General features: G+C 53.5%; 10 protein-coding genes across 10 annotated transcripts; 5 read left to right on the top strand and 5 right to left on the bottom strand.

The window, feature by feature from the left end:
• Positions 1 to 632: 632 nt before the first annotated feature.
• Positions 633 to 1,461, top strand: BO86DRAFT_380665 (uncharacterized protein; the record flags this gene model as incomplete). The annotated part of the gene is made up of 2 exons (XM_025670734.1): positions 633 to 1,052; positions 1,096 to 1,461. The coding sequence occupies 2 exons, from the start codon at positions 633 to 635 to the stop codon at positions 1,459 to 1,461; spliced, it is 786 nt and encodes a 261-aa protein (XP_025526008.1).
• Positions 1,462 to 2,280: 819 nt separating this feature from the next.
• On the bottom strand, positions 2,281 to 2,796 carry BO86DRAFT_380664 (putative quinol monooxygenase; the record flags this gene model as incomplete). The annotated part of the gene is made up of 3 exons (XM_025670733.1): positions 2,281 to 2,434; positions 2,512 to 2,648; positions 2,713 to 2,796. 3 exons carry the CDS (start codon positions 2,794 to 2,796, stop codon positions 2,281 to 2,283), a joined length of 375 nt encoding a protein of 124 aa, XP_025526007.1.
• A 2,615-nt stretch (positions 2,797 to 5,411) lies between these two features.
• Positions 5,412 to 6,668, top strand: BO86DRAFT_380663 (uncharacterized protein; the record flags this gene model as incomplete). Its single annotated transcript, XM_025670732.1, has 3 exons — positions 5,412 to 5,549; positions 5,601 to 5,701; positions 5,780 to 6,668. The coding sequence occupies 3 exons, from the start codon at positions 5,412 to 5,414 to the stop codon at positions 6,666 to 6,668; spliced, it is 1,128 nt and encodes a 375-aa protein (XP_025526006.1).
• Positions 6,669 to 6,677: 9 nt separating this feature from the next.
• BO86DRAFT_433704 (uncharacterized protein) lies at positions 6,678 to 7,984 on the bottom strand. The gene is made up of 2 exons (XM_025675860.1): positions 7,362 to 7,984; positions 6,678 to 7,287 (listed from the first exon to the last, which is right to left on the bottom strand). Exons 1-2 carry the CDS (start codon positions 7,936 to 7,938, stop codon positions 6,806 to 6,808), a joined length of 1,059 nt encoding a protein of 352 aa, XP_025526005.1. The 5' UTR covers positions 7,939 to 7,984; the 3' UTR covers positions 6,678 to 6,805.
• A 628-nt stretch (positions 7,985 to 8,612) lies between these two features.
• On the bottom strand, positions 8,613 to 10,721 carry BO86DRAFT_316757 (uncharacterized protein; the record flags this gene model as incomplete). Its single annotated transcript, XM_025668140.1, has 7 exons — positions 8,613 to 8,700; positions 8,762 to 9,106; positions 9,191 to 9,308; positions 9,381 to 9,813; positions 9,943 to 10,142; positions 10,197 to 10,304; positions 10,370 to 10,721. 7 exons carry the CDS (start codon positions 10,719 to 10,721, stop codon positions 8,613 to 8,615), a joined length of 1,644 nt encoding a protein of 547 aa, XP_025526004.1.
• A 1,192-nt stretch (positions 10,722 to 11,913) lies between these two features.
• On the top strand, positions 11,914 to 15,756 carry BO86DRAFT_433701 (uncharacterized protein; the record flags this gene model as incomplete). Its single annotated transcript, XM_025675859.1, has 4 exons — positions 11,914 to 12,321; positions 12,398 to 12,713; positions 12,830 to 15,285; positions 15,379 to 15,756. 4 exons carry the CDS (start codon positions 11,914 to 11,916, stop codon positions 15,754 to 15,756), a joined length of 3,558 nt encoding a protein of 1,185 aa, XP_025526003.1.
• Positions 15,757 to 16,703: 947 nt separating this feature from the next.
• BO86DRAFT_449251 (serine/threonine protein kinase) lies at positions 16,704 to 17,431 on the bottom strand (the record flags this gene model as incomplete). Its single annotated transcript, XM_025676692.1, has 3 exons — positions 16,704 to 16,778; positions 16,838 to 17,131; positions 17,213 to 17,431. The coding sequence occupies 3 exons, from the start codon at positions 17,429 to 17,431 to the stop codon at positions 16,731 to 16,733; spliced, it is 561 nt and encodes a 186-aa protein (XP_025526002.1). The 3' UTR covers positions 16,704 to 16,730.
• A 338-nt stretch (positions 17,432 to 17,769) lies between these two features.
• On the bottom strand, positions 17,770 to 19,308 carry BO86DRAFT_365435 (uncharacterized protein; the record flags this gene model as incomplete). Its single annotated transcript, XM_025670054.1, has 6 exons — positions 19,107 to 19,308; positions 18,659 to 19,031; positions 18,471 to 18,588; positions 18,334 to 18,401; positions 18,225 to 18,255; positions 17,770 to 18,166 (listed from the first exon to the last, which is right to left on the bottom strand). Exons 1-6 carry the CDS (start codon positions 19,272 to 19,274, stop codon positions 17,770 to 17,772), a joined length of 1,155 nt encoding a protein of 384 aa, XP_025526001.1. The 5' UTR covers positions 19,275 to 19,308.
• Positions 19,309 to 20,331: 1,023 nt separating this feature from the next.
• On the top strand, positions 20,332 to 21,972 carry BO86DRAFT_433700 (S-adenosyl-L-methionine-dependent methyltransferase; the record flags this gene model as incomplete). Its single annotated transcript, XM_025675858.1, has 5 exons — positions 20,332 to 20,586; positions 20,653 to 20,779; positions 20,843 to 20,966; positions 21,043 to 21,509; positions 21,644 to 21,972. 5 exons carry the CDS (start codon positions 20,332 to 20,334, stop codon positions 21,970 to 21,972), a joined length of 1,302 nt encoding a protein of 433 aa, XP_025526000.1.
• Positions 21,973 to 22,680: 708 nt separating this feature from the next.
• Positions 22,681 to 23,749, top strand: BO86DRAFT_433698 (NAD(P)-binding protein; the record flags this gene model as incomplete). Its single annotated transcript, XM_025675857.1, has 2 exons — positions 22,681 to 23,150; positions 23,205 to 23,749. The coding sequence occupies exons 1-2, from the start codon at positions 22,898 to 22,900 to the stop codon at positions 23,747 to 23,749; spliced, it is 798 nt and encodes a 265-aa protein (XP_025525999.1). The 5' UTR covers positions 22,681 to 22,897.
• Positions 23,750 to 23,913: the final 164 nt, after the last annotated feature.

Genomic DNA, 23,913 nt, shown 5'->3' with positions numbered 1-23,913 from the left:
ACGCGGTACGCCTCAATGGCGCTCATGGTCCGTTGCGCACACATTATCTAGCACTGCTGCCTGAGGCTTGTGGTTGGTCTCCGCTCAACCCTAACTCCCTTCTCTCAGAAGCGATTCTCTCAGAAGCCAAAGTCGTGCGGCAACTTGCAACAAATTCATTCAGCATGATTATGATGGTGTTGAATCCACACAAAGGAGGTATGTGGATTACTTTAGGTGACAACAATGATCGAGCATACCCCTTTATGTAGAACAGAGAGCCTTGTTTTGTAACCCGCCAGGCGACAGACAACCCGTCAGATATAAAAAGTACAAAATCGCTGATCTCCGGAGAATAACCCCGACCGCAAGAGTCTTATTGATCTCAAAAGAAGCGAACCCCAAGAAACAACCCACCAGGAGCCATGGCCGAGATAACTGCTACCACCGCAACAACCTTCCATCCCTTCTCGCGCCTCCCGCCCGAGCTTCGCACTCTGATCTGGGAGTTCGCATGGTTCAGTCCTCGTCTGCACCACGCGGTCAGACTCTGTCCCGCGGCGGAGTGTCAGTAGAAGCTATACTGCGGCGACGATTCCGACCCCGCTTACAAGGAGATGAAGCCGGCATCGCTGAAGATCGTGATGCCCGCGATGACGGCGGCGAACCGCGAGGCGCGCACTCTCTCCCGGAAGTTGATCAAGCGCTCCCTGCACGAGTATTTTCAGCCGTGTCCGACGGCCACACTGACACCACCCAGTGACGAATCTGACCCCTGGCTGGCGTTCGACTGGCGGACGCGTCGCTACACCTTCCGCCAACTCTACGCCTCCGACACGGTCGTCTACCTGTCGTCCGCGGAATTCGAAGTAATCCTCCTTGCCAGGAGCAGGTGGGAACATTCGCGGTCGCGTTTCTTTGAGAGGATCGCGGTGCCGCTGGCGCTGTTCCAACGGCATCCCGAGGCGTTGCGCGTGCTGGGCGAGTACTTCACCCGGCTCAGCTACGTGATGGTCGTTGTGAATGATCTGGATGACCGGCAGGGGCAGCAGGAGCAGGAGCTGGTGGAGCCAGTTCGTGCCGTGGAATAGCGGCGCGGCCCAGGAACAAACACAGCAGCAGCAGCACCAGAAGAAGAAGAAAGGCTGGTGGGTCGATATCTCGTACTGGGCGCAGGGGAAGTATCTTGGGCCGGATCCGCCCACCGCCGGGGTTGGGGATTGGATCCATGGAGAAAAGGCCATGTTCACAGCGCAAGTCTACGACACTATCCAAGAAGCGTATCGGCGGGTTTACACCTTGGATCGTTCGCAGCTTCGGATCCGGCCGGTTCGCGCCTGTCACAAGGAGGCCGGCTGGATCGGCATGGCTGCTGGAAGCAGGTATAGCGGTGTGGACATGGCCCTCCAGGTCTCGCCGATCGAGCCCCTTATGCTGACAGCGCCTCATGATCCGGTAATCAGGTGGGACTTGCGCAAGTAGTTTTCGATCTTGAGTATGAATATGAATGAATGCATTCAATGTAACCAGCATGAGATATCTCTGTTGAGTCAGGAACCAGCGTACCAGGCGATGTAGATTTTATTGTGTCAGGATATGTCCAAAGTCTAAAGAAGTGTTATCCCCGCACCCCTTTATCTTGACTTGAAAAGACCAAGAGAGCCAAGCTTTGTCATATTTGCGGGCTTCTTTGTCTCTCCTTACTCTGTTCTCCGCAAACGTGTTGACATACCTGTTCAAACTGATCACCTGTTTCGCCTGTCAGAATTGAGCAAAGGATAGAGTTGCCAGCTACCAGCATGGATAAATCCATTCTGACAGTGTCATTCAGCTCTAGCCGTCATTCTGGATGGAATATTGCCCAGCTGGGTGAAGCGTCTTGGGCCATACATGTTACTGTAGCTTAATCGATTGATGGATAGATTGATTTAAGCCTTATCTCCGAATACAGTCCTTTCTGCGTGGCTCTTCCCGGGTCACACGGCCAGCCAGGGTGAGTGCGGCGTTCTCAGTTTTTAGGATATTATCTTGATTATACTTACTAGACTTTCTACGATACCAGACAAAGCCTGATCGTCACTTTTATAAACAAGATCCCTTTATATTGCTATCAATAGAAGCCAATATAGCATCTAAGATACTTTTATCCAGCCGCAGAAGGGCCTTCTATATTTTCTATGCGATCTGGAATATGATCGATTATACCCAGCTTCTCCCAGCCAGCTAAGTATGTATTGACAAATCGAATTGCCAACACAGCAACTTCTAGCCGAAAGTCTCGGCAGCTATCCCCAGTAGCCCCTACTGAGGGGGCTTGCGCAGGAATCCACCCCTGGGAGTCAAAGCCCGGATCTCAGGGGGACCAGCCAACTTGTTCTCCTCCTTGCCCTTGGCAATAAAAGCCTGCAGCTTGGGGGAAGACCGGTGTTCCTCGGCAGCAGCTCGGTTCGCAAACCTATGGGCGATCTGCATAAGCTATGGTCTTCTCCTCTGGAAAGGATACTTCTCCTCGTGCCAAAGAAGAACACTTACACGACAGTAACTCCAATGGTCGTGGGACCCTCACCACCAATCTCCCTGATGGGGTGGGCCTGGGCGATCGAGAAGACGAGGGTGCCGGGCTCGTTGGCTTCGATCCATTCGGCAAGCTCCGACAGCTCGAAACAGATCTGGACCATTCGTCAGCACACTACTGCCGGTGAGAACTGCGGGGGGGTCCTCGATGGAATGTACCTCATCGATATGTTCAGGCTTGGGGGTCAGAATAAATGCCCCGTGGATGAGGTTCTTGTCAACATCGGCGACTTGGAAAGACATTTTGAGTCGGGTCTGAATTCAGGATGAATTGAAGAAGAGAGAGAGAGATGAAAGAGAGGTTGCAGGAGTGATTTTTGTTGGGATTAGAAGGGATCAAAGATGCAGGAATCTATCTGGGTTAATATAGACACGAGGGAAGGAGCAAGTGGAGAGTCGACGGCCTTCCTCTTGACCTGACCCCTGAATAGCCCGTTCCGGGTACGACATGAAGCCGGCAGACGGACCTTAGCCATCCTGTTGAGAATGCATGCAGCCCCTTCTCGGTACAAGGTGCTTGTTTCACTGCGCTGACCGCTTCTTTGTTGTATGATGTTGTTGTCGGGATGATGGTTGGCAGCTATGGATAGTCGATACGAGTATCCCCAAAGTGGTTGATGATTGGATTGGATTTTATACTAGTCCTACCTCCCTTTAGCTTGACTTCTTCTTCAAGCACATCAGATCCTCCGAGGACTCACAAGGTCATACTCCAGAGTATATGCCCAGAGTATATGCTCTGGAAATCAGTGGGACCGGCATAACGGAGATCAATAACCAGTCTTTCTAATTGGCGGTCAGATCCCGAACCACATACTAAAAGGCCCGCTTCATAAAGTGACACTACGGAGGGAAAATGGGCCCGTATCACATGATACATCGGGTCGATATGGATCTAGGCCAAGTGACTGATTCACTGGCTACCTGTCTAAAATAGTCCAGTACTAGATGGGTATACTGTCCGCTGACTTAGCAGGCCCGCCAAGTAGAGCGGACGGAAATGCGGGGACAGATCGCTCTCGGGTATCCGTCCGGAATATTTTGAGGGATATACCGAGTAACGGGGTGATTTGCAACTAAATGTAGTGCTACTGGTCAATAGGTCAGTTCATTGACCGACCAAGTCCCTAGCTAACTAAGACCTGCGTCCTAGAGTTGACTCAGCGGGACTGGGGCTGGCAACCGGGCCGAGTCCAATTAGTCTACTCCGTAATCTCTTCCGATTATGTCTTGTCGCATAACTTCTCCACAGACCAGGCAGGGTATTCTTTAGAAAGAAAATAGGTCTTATTCCCCTCGCGTCTGGCCGAGTATGTCAAACGATGAGAGGGTGGCGGTCAGCGAGTAGCTGAATGTGTCAGACCTGCAGTTACGTAGAGTGCAAGAAACACTCGTCCATGGTTCAATTGCGGTGTTGCACCTGGTGTCGATAGATACCGTGATGAGCGATCCAGGCTCCATGAGTAGAAAAGGAACGATTCTACTAGTCGCGAAATTGATAATAGCGGTCTCTCACAAGGGCTCGGTATGGTTTCCGGAGCATGAAGCTGCCGGCTCAATCTATTCTCAAAACCGGCCTCAGGTGGCGCTTATACACCTTATACAGCGAATCGGAAGAGCCGGGCGACTGGATGTATTTCCCGACAGGTGAGGTCCGCTTAGTCATCTACTATCCTGTGGGCATCATTCCACTAAGTTTAGGGTAAACAAGGTGAAGAATGGACGAAGGGTCTCTGTAGCCCCTAGTAGCAATATGGCCGACAGCGTCAAAGTGAGATTGATCAAGGGCACAAACCTAGGAAGAACAATGTTTATTGAATATTGTCGAGCTTCAAGGGATAAAGCATAGGATTGCCGTGCATTAAGTTCCAGCATTTTTGATACTCCAGCACATACGACCACAGGGTGTGGAAAACAGGGCTTCCCGTCCGCTCAGCCGTACTTAAGCCACACGCCGGGAGGTTAGTAGTTGGGTGGGTGACCACCAGCGAATCCCTTCTGTTGTATGTTTTGTCTTTTTGCCTCTTATGATACTTCCCACCAGAATTATGGCGAGGGAGAAAAAGATCTGAATCTGAAGGTATCCTCACCGAGGGCCTGCGCTGGAGACTCCCATGGATCAATAACCACAACTCTGCCTAGATTAGTTTCGACTCCAATCATCGCGACTGCCGGTCTGGCCGATGGCGACCGATCGACCGATTACTTACATGGCCCAGCCGGTACAGGATCATGTGTATCTCATTGCAATTCGTTACTGCCAGAAAACTGCGGTATCTGACCCATATCCAGGGTAGTAGTTGGTCCTGCTGCAGGACTGCTGCACAAGAGATGGTTTCCCATCCACGAGCTCAAGGGGTACCTACACCTGCAAGATCGGCATCAGGTCCACAGTAGCCGAGATCGATCGGAAAAGCGCGGCAGCAAAAGCGAGACAAGATAATGATATTCAACCAGCCGTGAATCGCGACAGTGGGGACACCCAATCAATTGCCTCAGTTATAACATGCGGTCAAGGCTCGATTCTTCAGTTCTCCACATCTCGAGAGGGATTGACTCAGATACACACTCTGTCTTCCTAAGGATTGCAGATGGGTCCCACGACTTTGCAACAGTGGGCCCGAGCGGTGGGGCAGCTGATGCCGATCCTCACTCGGTTCAGCTGAGTGACGAAAACGCCAGATGGATCTACACGCCAGCTGCACACATGGGAGATCTAAATGCTCTGTGCGACCATTCTGTCCCAGCCTTGATCCCAAATAAAGGCGTTCTCTCCCCTGTCCGTCGGAACACAACAATACCAGTCTAGAGCCTGCAACTTTACCCCCAGCCCCGTACCAAGCTTCCCCCTCGAACAAATGGATCCTGGGCTCGACGAAGAAAGAGAGGGTATGAAGCCCTTCATGAAAGAGCAATATGAGAACATGTACGAGGAATTCTGGGAAATGGGGAATTGGCAGCTGGAAGAGCACTTTGACAAGGACCAACTGTTCGAGGTCCGCAACCCTATTCCCCTTTGGAAGGAAGCTTGACTAATATCTCTGTAGAACTTCCTCTACTACTTTGATTACAACGGAGAGCAAGAGTGGGAAGTCAACTGGAGGTTCAAAATGATGAGACAAGCCCTCTGGCGACTGGAAAACGAGAGGTACGGTACAATGATCTTCCGTTCCCTCAGCAATAACAGACAGCCCCTGGGACGAATTGGCTAACTCGCAGTCCCAAGCTTCCGTGGAGACTGGAAGCGCTGCGCTGAGTTGGCGTCCTCGATCGCTGACTTTGCCCGGGTCTTCGGCTTGAAGATTGTCGTCGGCAAGATGGAGGAGGTCGAGGAACGCTGCCGGTCGACGGCCGCGGACACCAACCAGCTCAGCCATGAATCGGCGGAGCTGGACAATGACGCCCACGAAGCCGACCCGAAAGATGCGGGGGAGGTGGTGGGGGAGCAGGTTGCTGAGGCGCTGGGGCAGCTAGACCTGCAGGCGGACGCGCCGTCCGCCGAAGACGTCCAGCGCGGGTCGGACGATGACGAGGAGGAGGAACCCGACGAGGACGAGTTTGAGCAGGAGAGGATGAGAATGGGCCAGCAGCTCTGCCAGGAGGTGATCGACGAGCAGGGCCACGTGAATGTTGAGATGCTCAAGGATGTGGTGCGAAGCGGGTACATTAGCATGGAGCAGATGCGGAAGATGATTGAGACGATGATCGATATTGGGGCGATGGACGAGGCCACGATGGAAGAGATGATGCAGATGCTGAATGAGGTCGGATACATGAACGGCGAGGATGCTTTCGGGGAATACGGCGACTGGATGCAGAAGCTCTGGGAGTCCCCCAAGTACCAGACCAACTCGTTCACTCAGGAGCAAGCCCAAGCAGCGAAGGCTGAGGCAGATGACGCCCTTCGCCTACTGTTTGCATACTTCTACCAAAATGAAGACCCTGACATGTCGACCTGGGATGAAGAGAGGAACGCGAGCGAAGCACCCGAGCCGGAGGGACTCAAAATCAATTGGGGGGTCTTTGCTGTTCGCCTGGCGGTTGGCTTTTTGACGAACGGTCTGAGCGAAGACGCGCAATGGTTCCCTAACAACCTAGAGAGCCTAACATACTGAGGACACTGTGTGAAACTTGATATATATAAGGAGACTGTTGATTCAAGGTTACAACAGGTCACAAACGAATTGACGGCGCAGGACCTGTTGTAAATTTCAAGTGTTATATGCCAGAGTATGAAACCCAAGAGCAAGCATTACAGACTGCCTGTCACGGGAAACAAAACAACCTCCTCTTCGTGTGCAACCATCCTTTGACGAACCAAACCCGCGAGCTCCCGAGCATGCGGCCCAAGCCTCTCCTCGATGGCGAGGCGTGCGAACTGGTCCTTCCACTGCTGCCATCGTTCCCTGCTCCACATGTCCTCCCGCCTCCCAACGTTCTCCTGATTCAAGCACTGCTGATACACATGGCTCCGCACCTCGGGTCGCAGCAGCCACTGAGCCCCGGCGATCACCCAGCCGGCGAGCCATCTGTACCCCGAGTCTCGATGCGTGGGATCGTCCAAGTTCGGGTACCAGCCATCGTCCGGTAGAATCCCTTCCAGCGCGCAGAGATGCGTGCAATCAATCAGATTTCGAGCGGTGAATCGCGCGATCGCCGCCTGGTAGTTCCGCCAGCGAAGGTCCCGATCGGTCGGAGGGGGCTGGATTGCCGGGTAGTGGCGGTAGCTAAACGCTGCATGGACACAATCCGGTCGTGAGATTCTGAACAAAAAGAATCACAAGAAGAAGGATTGCTATATACTGTACCCTCTCCTTCGTAGCGAACCTCCGACGACAATGCCAGGAAGTTTCCGTCCAGGGGCCACACTTTCAGCGTGGTGTAAAAGTTATCCTCCTCGTCATTCTCTCGCGATGGATTGATAATGTGAATCCCGTGGCGGGGGAGCGTTCTCAGGGCTTCGAGGAAGGCGACGATGCGGTCTTGCCCGACGTGCTCCGGCGGAAAAGCCGAGGCCAGTCGGGTAATCCACCGCACGACCATTTCGAAGTGGGCTCCTGGAGCTGGAGCTCCGATCGTGACTTCTTCCTCGGTGCTGCCCTCCATTCTCACCGTCAGAGGATCTTCATCCAGTACTGTGTGCGGCGGGATCTGATCGCGATGGTAGGTATACGCTCGGTGGAGTTCGTATCGCTCGTTGGGCTCTCTTGTGATGTAGGTGTCGATTTCGGTTGCGGCCTGCGTGGGTGACGTCTCGCCGTTGACCAGTGATATCAGTAGTTTCTTATACCAGATACCTTCTTCATCGTCCCAGTCTTCCAGGAGGTTCAGGTCCAAGACTGAGTCGAACCCCGGGTTGGGGTTGGGAGGGGGTTCGAGAAGCATTTCTGATGAGGTGCAGTTGTTTCCTGTTGACTGAGTTGTGGGCCTGGCTAGAATTAGAAAGAGAGATTTGAACATGGGGGTAAATTGAAGACAAGAGAGAAATAAGTGTTTGGCTGTGGCTTAGACATACAGAAAAGTAAGCACTAGTAGTGAATGCAAGTTGAGGACCCGGGATAGGGCTATCCTTCCCGGGCGGTAGCCCACATTGACATGACTAGCTTTAATATGTAAAGTAGTCATCTCACTTGGCCGCTTGTTTGGCCCCTTCGTGTGTGGCCGAAGGGAATACGATTACATGTGTCATCTATAGTTGATATAGGTTAAGATAAATAACAGAAAAAACAAAAACCAATAGCTTTATACAGTTGAAATAGGATTGACGTAGGCATGCGGCTGTTCTACTGAGCTGCACATCGCGCAGACTAGTCATCGTCTCTCATGTCTCCAGGGAGGAAAAGATCCATCAACAAACTCAGGACAGTGCTGCTCCGTAATCTCGTCAGTACAAAATACGGGTCTTGATATGGAATGATAAAAGTATCCTAGTTCCTAACAAGGAGGCTCTCCCCGTCCAAGGTCGTGGCCGCCTCATGGCCACCTAAAAGAGGCACTTTGAAACTCAAGTGTCCGCTAGCAACCCTCAAAAGGAACACGAACTCAGGCATTTCCACCGCCTAAGAATCCACGCGACGAACCACACTGTTCAACGTCGGGGGCCGGGATCTGTATTTCCCTGTGGGCGGGGGTGGTGGAGGATCCGCCCTGTTCAGACTGTCAGATCGAGATCACTCTGGAAGCACCAACACTGAAGAGGAGCACGTACCCATCGTATGCCAGCTTGACCAGCAGATCGCCGCTCTGGTTGAAGAGAGGATCCTTCATGAAGAAAGTCCCGGCGGCCGGGAGGCAGAGGCGGTTTGCGTTGGCCATCGCCTCGGCCAAGACGTGACTGACACTATCCAGTGCAGAATTCATGCTTGCCTTGAGGTCGTCTGCCATCTCGTCGGCGATATTCTTCGCGGTATCAGTCAATCTCATACCGCCACCTTCCTCGTACGTGACCTGCACGTGGTCATTGCTGTCCTTGGGACGAAAGACAATCCCGCCCTCTTCAATCGAGGTCATATCAATTTCGAGTTCCCATGTGGTGTGTACAGTCACCCAGAACCTGCAAATTCAGAGCCCCCCGCCACGTCAGAAGAGGCATTCAGACCGCCATGAGACACAAAAGAGAAAGGTAAGAAGGGCTCACTCGGTGGGACTCCCTGAGGATCTGTGATGATTGAGGTCATATTTGAAGTCATTGCCTCCCTTCACTGTGAGGCTTTCTTTTCCAGCCGTGAAAGAGACCGTCGCCTGGATATTGGTGACTAGACGGTGTCAGCCTCTCAAGCACTTGATTTATCCTTTTCGGAAGAAACAGAAGAAAGGCGAGTGCATACCATACTGTGCCGCATTCATCCAATCACTCCCGCTACCGGGTTTGTTGACTTTCTTCGCCGTGGACTTATCCTCGGTGCTCGTGGACCATCCGCCGTACGCATTTGGAACCCATTTATAACTGCTGTCCGACGCCCCGGCATCGCCGATATGATACCTGGTCCAAAAGCCATAAGGTGTGTCGGCCGGGGTTCCCACCCACTCGAGGTATGGGGTGTCCGGCACCGGAGTCATGGCCACCACCACCTGTCTGGCCAGCGGCAGCATCCATTCCCAGAACAAGGTGCGGCTCATGCAGAACGAGGCCCCTCGATCGCCTGCGCCATCAACCCACGGTCCGGTGTAGCCCATGGCACCCTCAGCCGGAGGGTTCTTGAAGTTCGACATCAATAGGTAGGACATGGCGTTGTCGTCCTGGTAATCCTTGTTGGATCCCTGACCATCCGCCCCGCGCCATGGATAACAGAAGTAATCGATACTGGTAGGCGGAAACGATGGTGCGTATGGGTTGACTGCACGGACCGACAACAATCAGCAAGTTTCTTGAGTGCGCTGGCACTACACGTGAGAGGCTCTCTTACGTTCATCGGCGCTTTTGCTTGCCTCGCGCTGGGCGGAGTATCCTAGAATACTCTTGCCATTCTCGGACATTCCCTTAATCCAGTGATCAATGAACGTAAGCAAGCTAGCCCGAGAGTCACCGCTCAGATCGCTCAACTTGGTTTTACCGAGCGTCGTGATATCCTCGTTGAACTTGGTGCTGGCTGTGGTTGGGTGTTAAAAGCAGGCTATCTGATAGGAACACTATAAGCACTAACATGACGAGTCGATGAAGAGCTGCGCGAGAGAAAAGTTCGACTCGGGAAGCCCTGCACGCTCTTTGAACTTCTTGTATTCATCCGAGTCCTTCGAGATTTTCTTCTGGTCTGGCGGAGGGTTAGCAAAGGCAATTCGAGAACAAAGCCTCCCTGTTTCGCCGGCGCGCACTTACTGATCACCACATCGAAGGCGAGGACCCAGTTGTCGATGTCGAGTTCGATGGTATCGTCGGACTCCTGGCTTTTGTACAGGACCACTTTTCCCGTCTTCAAAGCTAACAGGAAATACAACATGGGCTCACGGCTTTCGACATGGAGCTGCACGGAAGGGGCCCCAACAGTCGCGTCGATCGACTCGCCGTGTATGCTTTTGTGGAAGTGTGTCAAGGGGCCCTCGTCTTCCCCCTGGGCGAGCTTCCACATGTTCTTGAACCCTGCATTGATCACCTTCTGCGAGAGGACGATGATCTGATCATAAGGGTCAGGACTGGTGTTGTTAACATAGTATTCCTGGGAGGAACTCATGATGCTGGAGGCGGCCTGGCGACAGTATTGAAAGATGTTAGTTGTTTTTGGCTGTCTTTGTGTGAGCAGCCAGTCGAGCAGAGTCCTATTATATAGGCCTGACAAGTGAGAGGGGAGTCCTCAAAGAACGTAGGACCGAGTTTGGCTCTTGTCGCATGGTTCTCCGAATTTGCATCGCCCTCTCCCCCCGCCTCCGATATGATAAGGTAACATCGTTCAGCTCAGCCATGGTACTCTTCGACAAACATGATCTCCGCCAACGTGCAGCTTTCCTGTTTGCTTTTTCTTCAGCTGCCTGTGGCTTCCACTGACGTCAGATAGTTGGCCCGGATCAGAACAACCGCCACTCAGCTGGATGATCCTGGAGGGTCGAGTTTCCGTTCTGAGGTTGTCGCATTACCAGGAGCAAGAAACCTCGTACTTGTGCATGTAAAACATTGCAGGTGCGACACAGGGAAGGACGGCTTCCCAGCCTGTTTGATCGGAGCTGAAGCCTCTGTGGGGTGCTTTCAGCTCGCAGGATATAGTTGGTGCAGAAGTGACGTGGCGAGGGGGAAGGCAGAGGATCTACAGACTGCAGGCCATCCGACTAACACCATCGAGGGAAAAGCAAGCCTAGGCCCTCGGAGATGCTCAGAATGGATTCAGCTCATTCGGTCTGCGAGGCCCCCGCTCGGTGCGTTTACCCAGCCAAGGTCCGTTCCGCCCCGCGGATGCACCCTTTCATGCATGAGATATGCAACTAAATATGCACGAGTCAAACAATTCGCACACAGCTCGCGCACCTTGCGCATTTTGCCACCCACAGAGTACTACATTTTTCACAGGATCTTGATGCGCACTTCGATCATTGTACGCACGGGGCTAAACATTGGAGCTGGTAGCCATGACACATATCAAGAAAATCGCGCATGGTGCGGGGGAGGTGCCATTTACTGGTTCTTGTTTCAATCCCGGCATCATGATCATGTCAGTTCGGCTTTCAGCTGGGAGTCCTCGAGATGGACAAAGAGAAAAATAACGGAAAGAGATAGTGAGAGAGTTGGCAATCTTGAAGACAGCCTACAAGTGCTTATAAGAACACCCCCTTCTTCAGCAATAGCGCTGCCTCATCTTTTCCTTCCTCATCCTTTCAGAGTACATCGAAACTACTTCATTTCCCTTATTCTTGCCTCAAGAGCATTCCTTCACCATGATTACTGTGAAAAAGGATTCCGAGGTGATGACCAACTACGTGGCCGCCAACCCGGTCCCGGCTGGCGAGTCATTCGGGGTCTTCCACGACCAGCAATGGCAGCCCGCCGTGTTCGCCCTGGGAGAAGATAGCATCCTCAGCCTGATTATTACCGTGGGCCGGGAGCCCCAGAAGTATGACTTTGCCAAGCTGTCAGGTCTCTTCTCTCAAGATGTCAAGGTCCAAGCGTTTGCCGTCCTCCAAGCCACGGACGGCAGTCTGGATATCTGCATTGCCACGGAAGCGAGCAATACAACCTCAAACTTCTATCTGCTGCACAATATTACCTTGGACGAGATCCCAGGCACGGTGCCATCGGCCAAAGTCATCCAAGGGACCTTCCCGACGGTGGATCATATATATATGGTTTGTCATGTCCCTATGTCCTGAGGTAACAGGTGATTGGAAAGGAGCTAACCTGGGGCCACCTCCATGCATCAAGGGACACAAACCGAGTGACGCAGAGCGAGCGTTGCCGCTGATCATGGTGGCGTTCCAACGAGCAGATCGGTTGACCAAGACAGAGGACCTCAACTACGTCAAGATCGAGAGGAAGAAGGCCACCTTGGTGGAACACTGGAGCCTGCCAGTCAACCCGGAAAAGATTCTGGATGTGACCTTGGTCACCTGCCTGATGGGCGATGGAGTGATGGTGCTGTATCAAGGGTTCTCCGGGGAGAAGTTTTTGGTGTTCAAGGTGCTGGCCGCAGACGACGATGACAGTGTTGGGTTCCAAGTCCAGGTTCCCTGTCCGGAAGGTAAGAGGATTTTCTTCCTGCCTTGTCTCTGGGAATGACTCTCTGCGCGCGTGGCAGCTTTCGTATCATGGCGTACCGCCTAGGACACCTCCATTGATGTCTGATGTCTACTTTAGGGGCGACTTGTCTGGCTTCGTTCCTGGACCCGGCCAAGGGGTGGACGGTTGTGTTGGTGGGCGGCAAGGTGATCACCGCGTTGGCCTACAAGGATTACAGTTCGTCCAAGGGCAGTGCCGGCACGGTGATAGACAGCCTGAAGCAGATCAGTGACCTCAAGGATCTGCACGTCTCGCAGACCGGGGAGAATCTTCGGCTCTGGTATACTACCGTGGCCGACGCAGTCTACTACTACACCACTAAGACCACGGCTCTCCCCGAGGGCGTAGTGATTCCTCTCCTCGCGAAGGGACAAGGAGGCCGGATCTCCAGCCTTCTGTCCAGCCGACCCGCCGACGGGGATAGCAAGCTTCTGGTCAGCAGTCTGCTGTCCGTGGACGAAACCGGAAACCTCTCGCTTCTACAGCAGGACCCTGCCTCCCAGGTGTGGCAGCAGTACCCGTTCTGGCACGCCTCCGAAGAGACCATCACCGAAGTAAAGGGGTCGATGGTTCGTCTGCACACGATGGTCACCAACGACGGCGACGGGGACGCGGCCGACCTCCTCCCGGGCTGCTGGCTGCGTGTGAGCTGTTCCGGCGTCGTTCGGTGTATCGTCAACGGTCGCCACACGACTCTCTCTCCCGCGGCAGACTGGTACCAGACCGATGCGAAGGGCGTCTTGAATATCCTCCTGCAGACTGACGACGCGACGATCCACCAGTTCGCCGCCGACGCCTACCGTCCCGCGCAGAAACCATCGCAGCCCTTGTCGTCGGCAGCAGCAGCAGCAGCGGGCGAGCGAGCCCTAACGGATCCGATGCTTGATCCATCCCATAAGATCCTCCCCAAGATCCAGGACATCAAAACCGGCGAGCAGGTCAAGAACCTGAAGAAGCCAGACGGGACCCCTTTGTTCGAGAAAGCCCCCGACGATCCGGACGGCGTCGCAAAGATCTTCCAACAGCTCGTCGCCAGTGCGAATGATCTACATGCGCAGGAGAAACAAAAGCTGCAAACATACCACGCAACGATTACCACTCCAAGTCGCAGTACCCCCGTGCCGTATGGTTTCTGGTCCGACATAGGGGACGCCTTTGCTGGAGCGTGGCATTGGCTCACCTCAGTTGCGGAGGATGTCTGGGACTGGACCTGCGATCTTGTCGGCGGCGTGTGGAAGTTTATCGTCAAGATCGGTGAGGAGATCTTCGAGATCGCCCTCAACACCATCACCTCGATCGTGAAAGGCGTTATCTGGGTGTTCAAGAAGATCGGCGCCGTGATCAAGGATATTATCGAGTTCATCAGTTACTTGTTTGAGTGGGGCGACATCCTGGACACAACCGACAGTATCGCCGCGGGGTTCACCGCGGCCCTGGACTATGGGAAGGAGGCGCTGGACGCGGCAGACCTCGACGCGCACAAGTGGTTGGAGAACGTGCGCTCGACCATCCTGCAGAATCTCACCTCTCTGCAGTCCAACGACTACAACGGAGCGCGGCTGGGGGGCAGCGATAGCAAGAACAAGACCACTATCGCATCTAGCACTGCCAGTGACACAGATGGCAAGGCAGACCAGGGCGCCGATGAGGATGAAGTCAAGGCGGCAGTGCCCTATAACTGGTCGACGTACTACTTCACCTACGGTGGCGGACCGACGAATGCGGTGCTGCAAGACGACAGCAGCACTAAAACCTTCGCGACAGGAGGCACGACTGAGGACCAACTCGTGAAGCTGTGGCAGGATGTCCAGGACGAAGTGCAGATCATCATGAAGACGGTGACGAATGTGGCCAAGGATTTGGTCGAATTCTTCAACCCCGCCAACTTCAGCGTGCGGGAGGTGATGGCCAAGGTGGGCGTGGACCTGGTAAACGGGATGATCGACGCGGTGGAGAAGCTGTCCGATATCCTGTTCGATGCCCTGAAACTGGGCATCGACCTCGTGCAGGACCTGGCAACGAAGGAAATCAACATCCCCGTGATAACGTGGCTCTGGAAGAACGTGATCGCCCGGGGCCGGCCCCTGACGCTGCTGAACTTCTGCGCGCTGCTGATCGCGATCCCGACCACGGTGCTGTACAAGGCAAAGAAGAAGCGGGCGCCTCCTAAGTTATCCGGGCGGTTGACAAAGAGTACCTTCAGCCAGTACATTGAGGGCCAGGGCGATACATCGCTCGCGGCGGATATCCGAGGGTTCAGTGTCGCCGCGGAGTCGGGCGTGCTCCTGATTGAGACCGAGTTTGACATGCTTTCGCTGGGGCTCGATGGCGCCTTCGAGGGACTCGGGCTCGAATCTATCCCCTTTGGACCGGTGGATAGTATCATGAATGTCTTTGATTCGGCGTCCCTGACCTTTGCCGCCGTAAACGGATTCACAACCTGGCCTGTGGGAGGTGGCGCGACGTCCGCCGCCTCCTACTCTTCTGGACTGACCACTGCCTCGCTTGACACCAAACACGCCATCAAATACGCGGTAAGTGTTACACATCATGCTCCTCAGCATCATTCCCGAGTTTCTCATGACCCCTACTCACGCACGACCTGAAACTAACGTTTGATCTTTCAGGGCTGGGCCCTCACGGGCGCCAAGTTCACCTCCGGCACCGTGGTCAAACTCGTGGGCAAGAAGATGAAGCTGGAACGACCAGTAGTCAAGCGGTGGAAGGGGACCGTCAGTGCCGTGCTGTCGGTGCCGTCGCTGTGCCTCGGGCTCACAGGCGATATCATGGACGCCACCGCCGCAGAAAAGAACGAGGTGCTGATTGTGAACGGGTTCATCGAAACGATCGCCGGGTTCGCCGGCACCTGGGGCAAAGCCGTGGCGCAGTGGAACGACGAGCTCGAAAATTATCTGATGTATATCGGGCTGGCCGTCTATCAGGTCTGTCGGGTGGTCAAGTATGGGTTGAAGGTGGAGGACTTCGCGATCGAACACCTGGACTGATTTGAAGCCACTGAATGGAGCGATAAGGTGAGGGGAATGGCTTAGTGTAAATATGGGGGGCTTGGGGGATTAGAGATGACTAAATACTTAGGTACACAAACTACTGATCCCCTGTTCGCCACGTTATAAAAGTATTTCTTAGACGGTATGACACTGACCAGTGCAATTGTGGGTATAAGACAGCCTTACGCGTAGATTTATATTGTTCCCCGTTGCTGTTGATGGTCGGCCGCGAATGGGCCCGGCGACAGATGATGGCATAGTACTCCGTACTAGGCCCTGAAATCCAAATTTGCTTCAAGCAGACTGGATTTGCTGATTCGTACCTAGTGTCTGATGACCTCCTGTAGCGCCAGGGCATGGGGCTTCGCCAACGAATCTGTCTTGGTTCGCGTCGAATTATGTTCTGCAAAGCTGAGCTGCTCCAGCGGACAAGCAGAGATACTTGTGGTCAATGTCTACTTCCGACCATGTAACATCCCTAGGTTCCTATTAGTACATATACATAAATGTCTCGGCCCTCAGATTCAACATCCTAGCCTTGGTATTCGCAGAGCCCCGGAATTGCCATGCTGCAATACAATAGCCGCCTTCACTGCCTCGATGGTCACAAATATACTCGAGAAATCACAATGTTTCCCTTGGAATGTCAAGGACAATGCTGAATGCCCATATTTATTACTGTATGCCCGGTTTTCTTATGGAGGTTTACCTGCTTCGGAGATATACCCGGCATTTTGGCGAAAACTCATTGTAGACGAGGATTGCAGCGCAAACGGTGTAGCTAAGACAGGATCCAATTGGCTCCAAGAGCGGCTCTGGGGAATAGAGATGTTGATTCATGGTCATATGAAGGAGTAAAATAAACCCAAACAGCCCTTGCTGGGAACTCCGCCCCGACTGATATCTATTACAAGAAAGCACGCGTGAATGCCACCAAGCATTCTCAAAACAGGCAAACGCCCATGGAACCCTTAACAGAATTTTGTATTCGGTGGGAGTCCCTCGGCCTGGTCATCTCTCTGCTTTCGTTAGTTAGCACACTTAATGATTCGAATGTAGACAGCAACGCAACCCATACCATACCTTCCGCGAGCCCCTTCACAAGCGCAATTTCGTAGTCACAGCGGGCTAGCTGTTTAGGTCCAAAGTCGGTGAAGGTCGTTGCAACATCAAAGTCAATCCAGACCAGCCTACCGGGGTTGCCACGGACCAGGAGAAGGTTTTTGGGGTAGATGTCTTGATGGTGGACACCCGCCCGGTGTATCTCATGCATGCCCTCAATGGCCTGGGGAAGGTGCGCGTCCGAGTAGTCCACGCAGTTCAGACTCTCTGCATATGGGAAATATTCTAGCAATATTGCTCTCGGCCTTGGCTAGTCTCGGGCGAAAGATTGTAAAGCAGGATGGAATGCTGCGGGATCCATTCGATTGATGTAGCCGTAGAATTGTGGCACAAAACCGCGTGCACAGACACCAGAGGTGAGAAGCTTCTTGTAAGCATCTAAGTCGCGGCGAAACCTGTTCAAGTCGCGGCCTTTCTCGGTATATCCAGAGTCGCCGTTGTCGTGGAAAACCTTCAATGCATACTTGTGTCCATTCAGATCTACCTCGAATATTGCAGACAAATCATAGCACGTGATCTGCCTGATGATATTAATATTGCAGGGGTCCATGTCCTTCAACTGAGCACTTCCCAGGTGCATTGTTGTCCTGTGGGAAGTCATATTTCTATCAAGGAGGTCGGAGCTGGTCAGGCAGAGAACAAAAAGTGGACAGGTCTTGGTTAATGATAGATAGCGGGATTACGTAAGTTGAATGATGACCCTCTAACCCAGCTGCTTGTTTCTCATCTATTAGACCATAGTCAATGTCAATTTGGAGGTCTCACCTAACCTCCCTTATATATAAATATATAAGTTTATGTATGTATGTATCTAGGTAGTACGCGCCACTTCTACTGGCGGACTCGATCACCGCCACGGCCAGCTCGTCAGCCATGTCTATCCGTCAATTAGGGCTTCCGCCCGGCCGCCGCCTCTCTCGCTCCCTCGGCCCTCCCTTCACCGGTAGTTTCCATCTCATACTCGATCACAATGTGATCCGTCCGCTGGATCTCCCACCCGGGCTTTTGTGTCGGGCCTGGGACTGGCGACCGGAGCTCATACTGTAGGATCTCCTCCTGGCTGTCGCGGCGCATCGAGGTGATTGTGATGGCGGTCGGGTCGAGCATCGTCGAGCGGCGGGAGCGTTTGTTGGAGGGCTTCGAGCCACCGTCCCCGTAGCCGGTGGTCCTGGGGTAGGAGCGCGGGTGGCTGTAAGAGGCGAGGGAGCGCTTGCCCAGCAGGAACTCGAGGAGGGGCTGGAGGGTGGGGATGCACGAGGCGATGATGACGAGATCGGCTTCGACACTTTTAGGTTGGTGGGCTTAGTTATCGTGTGAGGATTGGGGGTCTGGGCGAGACGAACTTTGTCCATAGGACGAGGGACCAGCTTGCGTCTGGGAGTCTTTAGTCAGCATTTCTCGCTCGGATAGGAGCGTGGATGATGGGAGGAATCTTTAGAGAGCGAGGGTTACAGGTTGCGTCGGAGACGTTGGCAAGGGCGTTGATGTGGGTCGTTTTGATGATGGCCGCGCAGGCGGATCTGCACATACATGGATTAGCAGCAGCCGAAACAGAGTGAGATTTGAAGAAGACAGTGGGCAAAGCTTACATAGCACCCATTCCCAATGCGGCACACAGCGCCAGCTTCTTATGGAGCGACATCTGCAGCTTCCAGAGAACCACGCTCGGGTAGATGGCGAGGCTGAGATCAGTGAAGGCGGACAGCACTATCAGCCCGCGGGAGTGTTGCCTATCTTAGTAAACAGAAGCCCTGTGACTTGCTTAGGAGGGACTCACCCCCATTGAACGTCGCAAACCCGATTATCACACCGGAACTGCGACAGGTTGATCCTGGGACCGTTGTCCACAGAGCGCGCGGCGGATCGCACGAGGTGAAGAAAATAAGGACGTTGGCAACGGCGACGGCCATTACTAGCCCAGTCAAGCCCCACAGCGCGCACTGCATACGAAACCCCGGGACCAAGATGCGATGAAGCAGGGCGGCCACTCCCATCTTGGGGAAGGCGAAAGAGAGGATGCCGAAAATCCAGCCGATATCAATGGTCATGTTCGCACGCTCAGTCGCGGCATGGCCAACCGTGGACGAGTGTCTGCCGAAGCCATAGTGGACGGCGACCGTGGCAATGATCACGTTGACTAGCCCTAAGATCTGGAGTTGAAACGGGGTTGAATATGGTTCCCACATTCACATCACGGCCATCACGGCAGTCTGAGAGGGACTCACCATCGAAATGGCAATGAGCCGATCATCCAGCCCGAACGCACGCACAATCTTGGTGCGAATAAACAACCGCGCCCATACCAGCACGGTTGCGAGGCCAGTCAGTGTCCACATCACGGCCAGCAGAATTGGACCTTTGTTCTGCTGGTCATATGCCGGGGTTCCCGCCATAGTGTGAAGGTGAGACTGCCCAAGGTGGTCGTAGAGGGGGAATTAAGAAGAAGATAGGAAAAGAGGACATGGACAGGAAGGAGGAGCGCGGCAGCAGGCAACGTTTTCGTTTTTTCTTTTTCTTTTTTTTTTTTTTTTTTTCAAAATTACCCGCGCAAAGGCATGTCGCTCCATAGCGCGGTTCGGTGCGATAGTGGCATCAATTATAGGCAGTGCCTCCGAGATTGCTTACTTCGGAGTAACTTGGTCTCAATTATTTGGGTGCGTTGCCTGATGTCCTCAGAAAGTGAGCACACAATTCTCCTTGTGGTTGGCGCCGGAACTAGTTCGGAGAGGAATCCACGCAACCAGCGCTATTCGACGACACTAACGAAGGAGTGAAGGTTTTAGCTTGATTGTTCGGTGGCTTACCGGGCTGGGCTTAACCCCTCCTCCTTGCAGCAAGTGCCCCTGACAGGCGCTCGTAGGTGCATTGTACTGTACTCCATCAACATTCAGGCGGGCTCAGCCCTTGTGCGGCTTGTGCTCTGAAAGATAGGGAACCGTGGGCATGGGCACGTCCTCCTTGTGGTACGGGTCGGAATCGTGGGACGTGCCGCGGCCCTTCCGACCCGGAAACAGCGGGCCACGCTGCCTGCAGGCTGCAGGTGGCTAGCGGCGCGGATGGCGTTCCGGACCATCAATCCGGATCCTCCGGCAGTGGACCCGAGTGGAGCGCATATGAGACACGGTCTGCCCAACATTCAATCGGAGGTTTCAGCTACCGCTGTCACTGCCTACCTAGTAGGTACTAGGTACTACTAGGTAGTAAGTTAGTAGTACAGTACTTAGTACCTTGACTATACCCCGTCCCAAGTTCATCTCTCAAAACGGACTTGTGTCGGCTAGACCAAGAATCTCCGGTCTTCCGCCTCGAAGAAAGAATCGAAGCAAGGCACGGGAGCACCTCAGAGACTATTTATCCCCAGGCAAAGGGGAAGGAATTTGAAATGCCTGCATTCTTCCTTGAGATTCCTCCCAACTCTGTCTTTGCGCTTCCTTGCTTCCTACTTTCGCCATGGTAGAATCCAACGGACTTCATACGCCGGCCTCGGGTCCCAACGTGGCCAATGGTGTCGATGTCGATCGTATCGCCGTCAGTCCCATGGCCCCTGGAAAGGTCGCCAGTCTGGCCCAGGAGATGGACTTGCTGAGCAAGGCTTTTACCTCTGGTCAAGCCGGGGCACGACTTCAGCTGATGGAAGCTGCCGATGCCCTTCTAGCAGCCGTTGAGACGCCGCGCGAGACCATTTTCCGATACTGTTGGCGAAACGTTAGTTCGCTGCCTCTTCGTGCCCGTACGTTTTGCCCATAGACAAGCTGACGGGAAGTTCACCAGACTACCGGCTTTGCCGTGATTGAGACGGCCATTGACCTCGGGATCTTCCGGTATCTCTCGAACAATGACCGACCGATGTCTGTGGCCGAACTGGCAACAGCCACCAGCGCTGACATCGTCCTGCTACGTAGGTGCCTATAGCCCCGTCCGCATCTTCCATACCACTAATTATCGTTGCAACCTCCCCCAGAACGAATCATGAAGCAACTCAACGCCATCCACGCTGTCACCGAAACTGGCAAGGACGAATACACGAGCAACAACTTCTCGCGCACACTCACCCACACCCGCTACGCCGATGCCTTTCCCACGATGTATGCTTGTCCCCGGATACCCCCTCCCGCCACCTGCAGTCTCCCGGGGCGCGTCCGACTAACCCTGATTCCATAGAACACGAACCACCCAGCGTGCCATCACCGCGATTCCAGAGTTCCTCCGCAAAACGGGCTATCGCGACCCGGCCAACGGCCTCGACTGCCCCTTCCAACTCGGCTACAACACCCAGGCCGCCTTCTTCGACTTTGTGGGCCAAGACCCGGTCCTCAGCGCGCAGTTCAACAACCTCATGTCCATCTATCACCAAGGTCGCGCCAGCTGGATGGACCCGGGCTTCTACCCAGTCGAGGAGCGCCTCCTAGCCGACACGACGACAGACATCGCCGACAAGATCCTGCTGGTGGACGTGGGCGGCGGCAAGGGCCACGACCTGGCCGAGTTCCGCGCCAAATGGCCCAACACCCCGGGTCGGTTGATCCTGCAGGACCAGCCCGCTGTCCTGGCTGAGGTCGTGGGAAGCCAGCTGCACGAGTCGATCGAGTGCATGCCGCATGATTTCTTCACGGAGCAGCCGTGCAGAGGTACTTCTCCTTCCTCTCTCTCTCTCTCTCTTTTTTTTTTGTTTTTTTTTTTTTTTTTTTTTTCCTGCTCAAGACGGAAAAGAGGCCAAAAAAGCACAAAGAGAAGATAAAGCTAACACCCATTCCAAAAACAGGAGCAAGAGCCTACTTCCTCCACTCGGTCCTGCACGACTGGCCCGACGCCATCTGCCAGAAGATCCTGGCCCCGCTGCGCGCCGCCATGACGCCCGGGTACAGCCGGCTGCTGATCAACGAGAACGTGATCCCCGATCGTGGCGCGCAGTGGCAGGCGACGGGGCTGGACTTCGTGATGCTGGCGGACTTTGCGGGCGCGGAGCGCACCGAGTCGCAGTGGACGCGCCTGCTGCACGCGGCCGGGTTCCGCATCCTGCGCATCTGGGCGGCGGATCGGTGGTCGGAGAGTTTGATCGAGTGTGAGGTCGCCGTGGGTGAGACTACTTAGTCTTTTTTGATTTCTGGAGTTTTTGTTGTGTGGGGTCTTTTCTTTTTCTTTTTGGAGGGTCTTCTTTCTTTCCTTTATTTATTCTCTAAAGGATAGCGAATATCTCTGCGTGTTGACTTTGTTCTTGTTCTTCGGATTACAAGAGCAGTTGAGGAGGAAAATGCTATGTGGCGTGTACTGTATGGTCCGATATCGCTAATTCTGCCGAACTTAGCTACAGAATCTTAGCCCTAAAAGACGCGGCCCGGTCGGTTGAGGGCCGGAGTATCAGCAACCACCTCCCGGTGAGCAGGCATGGACATAGCTTGATCTCTGTCTTCTTGTAGTTCCACCGCTGGGAAGAAGTCGAAGAAGGCATTTCTCTTGACCTCACTTGACACCGTACTCGACAACATACATACATGATCGGGTTCTACCAGATATGGGCCTGTTAGGGCCTGCTAGGGCTGGGGGTCCCCGGCCTGCGGTTCCATCCGAGACGGTCATCCGAGAGGGTGGGAGATTCTGGGGTCGAGAATCTTACTAAGATGGAAGAATTAAGTGACTATTCATAATCCATGTCCATTTTCTGCCATCAGCAACTAACATCACTGATATCACTTAGTAACCAAGTCTTTCTTTGCTTAAAGAACACCTTATTGAATTTCGGCTTGTTGATGGGGGCACTCTCCACTTTGCACATCCAGACAAGGCTAATTCCGCTAAGTCCACAAATCCCGCCCCGCCCGATCTCCACTATTGCTGACTTTAGGTCCGCGCAGGATAAGCCGCAGCTGTCTCTTTTCAAGCAATCTTTCTCATAAACTACAAATACCCCATCCGCCACGGTCGGATTTGGAAGGTCCGGAAGCTTGAGTGTCAAATTTTTATCCATTTCCCGAACAACCAGAGGTTCCTGAGTCAGGCTTCCGTCTTACCAGCGACAATGACCCTTAAAGCAATCGTGTTCGGTGGAAACGGCACGATCGGCCGTTTAATCACGAGGTATATGCTGGAGCGCTCGTGGCACGTTACAAGTGTTGTCAGAAGCTCTAGGCAGAGCGCTGAAATCTTGCAACTTGGAGATGGCCTCGCCAACCGCCCCGATGTGGTTGTTTGTGACCTTCTGAGTCTTTCTGAAACAATAGCTGGGGAAATCTTCCAGGGAGTCAAACCGGACTGCGTTGTTTTCACCGCAAGTGTGTTCTCACCCCTGAATTATTATGCTGTACTTCAAGTTGACCTCGAAATAGGCGATTCTGCGAACTATGAAGCCATTGATTGCAACGCTGCCAAGATGCTAATCAAGGTCTCCGCAGGACACACAAGCGTGAGAAAATTCTTGGTTATATCATTTCCTGCTAGTCGTCGGAAGCGGGCACCCTGGTGGAATGATAAGGAGTGGGCGGATCATCTGAAAGAGAAAAAGATGTTTCCTGTCGCCGCCAAAATGAAGGTGCAAACGGATGAATATTTGCTATCAGTGGCAAATGCTAAGCAGGCAAAGGGGCAGCATTTCCAAGGCATCTCCTTGAGGCCGACGTGGTTCGTTAGCAAGCCTCCGACGGGCAAAATCACGTTAGGACACACCACAGCATTAGGTCAAATTGCCGCCGGCGACGTAGCCTTGACAGCTATCAGTCTTCTATCGAGGAATGACACTAATGGATGGTTTGATGTCAACAAAGGGTCCAAAGATATTGAGGAGGCTGTGGAAGAGGCAGTGCACAAAAGCTTGGATTCCTCTCAAGGGGAAGACCTTGATCGCATCTATGAGTTAGCACGAGACGAGGTATGATGCGATGTGTGCACTTCAGCTGCTAGTAACTCTTTAGTTTAAATCAGCAGTACAGTCAAGTAGAAATCGCAGCTTTCAGTTGTCTTCACATTGCTCATAGTGATAAACCGCCGCGGCGTAAAGGCTATTCGTGTCATCCTGCAAGATGTAAAGGCTCAGACCCT

Source organism: Aspergillus japonicus (assembly GCF_003184785.1).
Source record: "Aspergillus japonicus CBS 114.51 unplaced genomic scaffold BO86scaffold_37, whole genome shotgun sequence".
Classification (NCBI taxonomy): domain Eukaryota; kingdom Fungi; phylum Ascomycota; class Eurotiomycetes; order Eurotiales; family Aspergillaceae; genus Aspergillus; species Aspergillus japonicus.
This window is presented reverse-complemented; position numbering and strand designations above follow the sequence as displayed.